A 4,902-nucleotide genomic window follows, 5' to 3' on the forward strand; every position below is an offset into this window, starting at 1 on the left:
TATCCTCTCCCTCATCCATTCTTCCTCTTCTATTGATTCTTTCACCAATCCATCCTTTATACCTAACTGAAGGGTCATTGCAATCCCTACATGGTCAAAAGGGATTGATATGTAAAAAATGATCATTGGAAGTTAATGCATGAATACAGTACATGTTAGGGTTATATATGCAAGAAGTTGTAAACGGATAAAATATGTGGAAAAATCAGAGATCGGGAAGTATAATAATGGTATGGAAACTCTCTCCATCTCCCTAATCATCATCGAACCAAACGAAGAAAGGGGAAAAAAAATTATCCCAAATAATAACTTATTCCCCCCTTCGGCCTTCGCTTGGTGAGAGTTGAATTGGTCCCGCCGGAAATTTCTGTGTGCGTGTCTTGAGGTTGAGGGCGATGGAGCCGCGGCTTCTGTGAAGGATCCGACTACCCAATTGTGGGTTGTTGCCATATAATCCAAGTCTTCCCTTCTTTGGCTCCGATTCCGTTTCCATCTTCTCCCACTCCTCGGGGTCTCCTCGCTTTGTCGGTGTTTGGGTTTGGGTTTGGGCTTCCGAATTTAATACAAAGTGCGGTTTTTTATTCGGGAAGTGGGGTGGGGAGGAGCTCCGGGTGGTTCCATTGACTCGAGAAGCATTAAATTCGCCGGAAGCGCGGTCGTCGGCTTAAGGAAGCCGTCTCTTCTGTATTTTCTTTCTCTCTCTCTCGCCTTTGCTTGAGATTTGTGATTCGCCAATCTCTCTGCTTCTCTCTCGCTCTCTCTGTTCTCTTCTTTACTTGGAATGCCGTTTAAAAGGAGAAAGGTGTGATCTTTTTGAGGAAAGAGAGTGTTTGGTTGGTTTCCAAGAGGGAATGGGCCTCAGGATTGTGGGGTGGAGATCATGAGAGGTTGTTGCTCTCTTTCTGGAATTCGAGAGTTGGTGATAACTCAGGTGAAACAGAGCTTCTCTCTCGTTATTATACTAGGATTCGTGATCTTTTAGTCTCTTCTCATATCTTTCTATCCGTTTGCTGCTTTGCTTCTCTAAAGTTCGCAGCTTTTTTTGTCGCAAGAGTATGTCGTCGGTTGTGCTAGCTCGGACGGGGCGCCACCGGCAGCGTTACCAAGATCATTTCCGGCTTGTTGCTGGGTATTATGCTTTTCAACCTTTGTTTATTCCTTCAAACTCTTAATTTTTATTGGATTTTTGTCGCAGTATCTTGCTTTGCATTTGATGTCTATGAACCCATCGGGCTAATATCTGAAGACAGGAGAAGTGGATATTTGCATCTCCATTTGATGATTGCACAGTAGAATTCCGAAAATAACCAGATGGGTATGATGTAAATGGTGATGCTAGAAATTTACCAGACAAGCTTATGTTGTAAATTCTTATCTCCTGATGTGCTGGCATGGGAAGCCTGCACAGCAGACTGCATAAGCCACAGTAGAGGTAGCAATAATTCAAAAGCTAAGGACCTCTTGTTTGCTTTTGACATGTTGTGGTCCTTCCTACTTTCTCTTTAGGGTGTTTCATGAGTAAATTTTTGGGACAGATCCATATGTGTGCTGTGTTGTAAGGAATTTTTCAGCCCTGCTCATATCTAACCAAATGCAACTTAGGATATTGGTGCAGGAAAGAATAGCTTGATGCCTAAGAAAATTAATGGTGTCTTCGATCTAAACCAGTGGCACCAAGTATCTGCAATCAAATAGACATTCTTGATCTATTGACTATAGCAAGGATGCGATATATCTTTTTTTAGTTGTACGTCAGGTGAAAGATGTTATAAAGTGTAGATCTATAACACGTAAATTGCCAATCTAAGCTTTAGAAAAAACTTGATAGTGCTTTTTGCCTTTTCTAGAATAACTGTCCAAAAATTAACTTTCTCATTCATTTTCTTACATTTTGTTCATGTGGTGAAAGCAGATGCATTCCCTATAAGCAAAAGGCGAACACAGAGAATCACAGCGACGATTTGATAGATTGTCTGGAAGTCCTCATGATTTCTTCACCAAATCGAGTTGATCTTGTCTTCCCAAAGGTGTGACTGCTGTGCCGTTTGGTTCTGGATGTTTGATTTGGAAGTTTTTCATTTTCTCTAAGTTTGTTCTAGAGTTGATGATCTTTTGGCCGTCAGGGTGGATGGGAGAATGACGAGACTGTACATGATGCAGCATGTCGCGAAGCCCTGGAGGAAGCAGGTGTCAGGGGAATTATAAATGTTGGTATTTGATCTTACATCTATTGTTTGATGACATGGGACGATCGGTTTTGTTAGAGTTACTGGAGCTTTTTCTAGTTGAATTTCTTTTCCTATTTGCATAAGAAAACATGCCTGAGTTGCATGTACCATGAGGATTTTGATTTCCTAACAACCAAGAGAAATAAAAAAATCAGATAGCTAAGTAAATGCTTTGTATCTAAATGAATGATGGTCCTGATGAAGTGAATCCTCGATCTCAATTGGTCAAAAGTAAAACTTATCATGGAAAAGTCTAAAGTGTCATGCCAAGGGTTAATAGAATACTGTGCGTGAAGGTTGTTCCATATACTGTAAAATATGTAAAATACAAAAATAACACTTAAAAGATCATAGTTCTAAAATTTAAATATCACTTGATATGGTTTTAATTGCAAATTCACATTTATAAAATGAGTTTAATTATTCCTCTGTATTCATGCAAACAGTAAGAGAGCCTTATAGCAAATGATACTATGAAATATCTGATCAGTTGCTTCACTGTTGCATATAGTTTTTACATCTAGAATCTCATTTGGGAATTTTTGTTTTAAGAAAAATATGACAGTAATCTTCCCCACTGGCAGGATTGACATCCAGAAAACTTGTCTGAATACTGTGTATTCATTATGAAAGCCAAACGTTTAGTTTAACACATTTAACATGCTTGTCAACCTTGTGGTGCTCATCACTTGTATATTAAGGTTGTTATATTGCTTTCATTTTCAACCACCCATTTCTCAAGCATTTTTTTTGTAAGGCATCATGTCTTAAGTGAATTTAATATGATTGGTCTGCCACCTTACCCGGCTAATACGCATGTGATATGTTTGCCGCTTGCCTAACTCATAGTGGCCTGTCTGTTGGTGATGATGTTCTCATAACTTGTGCAAGTTAACCGCTCAGGTTTACAGTTTTGTGAAAATAGTTCTGCTTTTTTAGACTTCAGTGCTTCACTTCTTAAAGCATTGTGTAAGATCAGAAATGGGAGAAGCATATCTTAGTATTTAAAGAGATGTAGTTCATGTTGGTTTAATCGTTCGCGCTTTGGTTATTGTTGTTAACATATCATGCTTTAAACCTAGCTGTCAGCAAGGTCAAGTGATAATTTTTGGCTTGTTGCTAGTTCTCAGTGATATCTCTTATTAAAACGCGGATATGTAAGAATGCTATGGACTTGAGTCTGGATTACACAATGAGGGGACAAGAAGGTAAAAAGGAGAAACATTTCCATTGTCTCCTTTAATTTTTTTTACTTTAGAACGTAGGTAGCATGTTTGGTAACTGAGATGAAAAGGATTCCTACAGAGTCATAATGTTGTCCTTCATAGCATTTGCTTTCTGATTTCCGGGGCTTTCCTATCTGCAATTGCTCCCCTTTCTGAATTTTTTTTATTGATATCCAAAAAAATGGTTCTACGATCAAGGTGATTAATTTATCTTCTGCATGCTGAGAAAACCATCACTGTTAACGTTCAACCAAAATTTTGAGGACATTCTATCTCATGCTTATTTATCTTTTGGAAAGGCTCTATCTTTTTACTCCCTTCGAAAGATTTATCTGGTTAAAAAGGTTTAAGTGCCTTCATGAATAGATTGGGATTTGCCCAATTTTTCCTCCAAAAAGGGTTTAAGCGACTGTTTCTCTCGTGCTTAATAACTGCTAACAACAGTTGTGCTTGACATAAAAATTCCGATTTCTTCACCATTAGTCCAAGTGTTGTGATGATCGTTATCTGTTTTGGTCTTCAGGAAAAATCACTGGGTATATGGACTTTTAGAAGCAAGAACAGACAGAATAGTTGCAGCCTTGAAGGAACTTGCAAAGGTTACATGTTTGCCTTGGAGGTTACCGAAGAGCTACAGTGCTGGCCAGAGCAGGCGAGCCACGAAAGGAAATGGGTCCGTATCTAATTGTACTCCTTTTCTATAGTACACGAACCAACCACATTGTTTGAGAGCTCCCAGCTCCCTCTTTCTAACATTACTCTTCTTTGATCAGGTATCCGTGAGGGATGCATTCAACTTTGTCGGTATGAGTGGATGCGTGATGCTCTTAATTCATTTTATACAACTTATCAGGCAAAACTATGTCACCTCTAAAGCACCTGGCCACCCAGCTTCGTCATTGTGAAGCCTACGACAGTTGAGCATGCCTTGGCATTATGCTGATGGTTTCTGGCCACAGCTTTGACGATCTGAGATTTGATAAACCAGTCTTATGCTCTTCCTCTCATTCTTTAATCAGAGGAGTTGGGGCTTGGATGTGTATCGTGACACTAATGGAGTTGCTTGTTCTACTGGTTCTTAGTGAAAGCAGGGCTAGTTTAGTTTGCATCAAAAACTATTTGAGTGGAGTCCCAATTACAGGCATTCTTTCAATTGGCATCGGTCCACTGGCAGGGCAAGTCCTGATCCTGATAACATTTTGATCGATCCAATGGTTGTCATTGAGAATCCATGCTGGTTTTTGATTAGGTATGTATGTATGTCAATGTTTTGATCGATCTAATGGCTGAATTGGAAATCCATGCTGCTTTCAATATTGCATGTATGCCGTTGAGAAACCATGTTGGTTTTCAATGTGGTATGTATATATGTATGACCTGATCTTGACAACATTTTGATCGATCCAATGGCTCTAATTGAGAATCCATGCTGGTTTTCAATGTAGTAT

At 39.2% G+C, this 4,902-nt stretch overlaps 1 protein-coding gene across 1 annotated transcript; it reads left to right on the forward strand.

Annotated features, from left to right (window-relative positions):
- The first annotated feature begins 254 nt into the window (after nucleotides 1–254).
- LOC103718965 (nudix hydrolase 12, mitochondrial-like) lies at nucleotides 255–4,250 on the forward strand. Its single transcript, XM_039120666.1, has 7 exons — nucleotides 255–931; nucleotides 1,053–1,129; nucleotides 1,913–2,027; nucleotides 2,124–2,207; nucleotides 3,352–3,436; nucleotides 3,978–4,127; nucleotides 4,228–4,250. Exons 1-6 carry the CDS (start codon nucleotides 881–883, stop codon nucleotides 4,004–4,006), a joined length of 441 nt encoding a protein of 146 aa, XP_038976594.1. The 5' UTR covers nucleotides 255–880; the 3' UTR covers nucleotides 4,007–4,127; nucleotides 4,228–4,250.
- The last annotated feature ends 652 nt before the right edge of the window (nucleotides 4,251–4,902 follow it).

Source organism: Phoenix dactylifera, unplaced genomic scaffold (assembly GCF_009389715.1).
Source record: "Phoenix dactylifera cultivar Barhee BC4 unplaced genomic scaffold, palm_55x_up_171113_PBpolish2nd_filt_p 000850F, whole genome shotgun sequence".
Classification (NCBI taxonomy): Eukaryota; Viridiplantae; Streptophyta; class Magnoliopsida; order Arecales; family Arecaceae; genus Phoenix; species Phoenix dactylifera.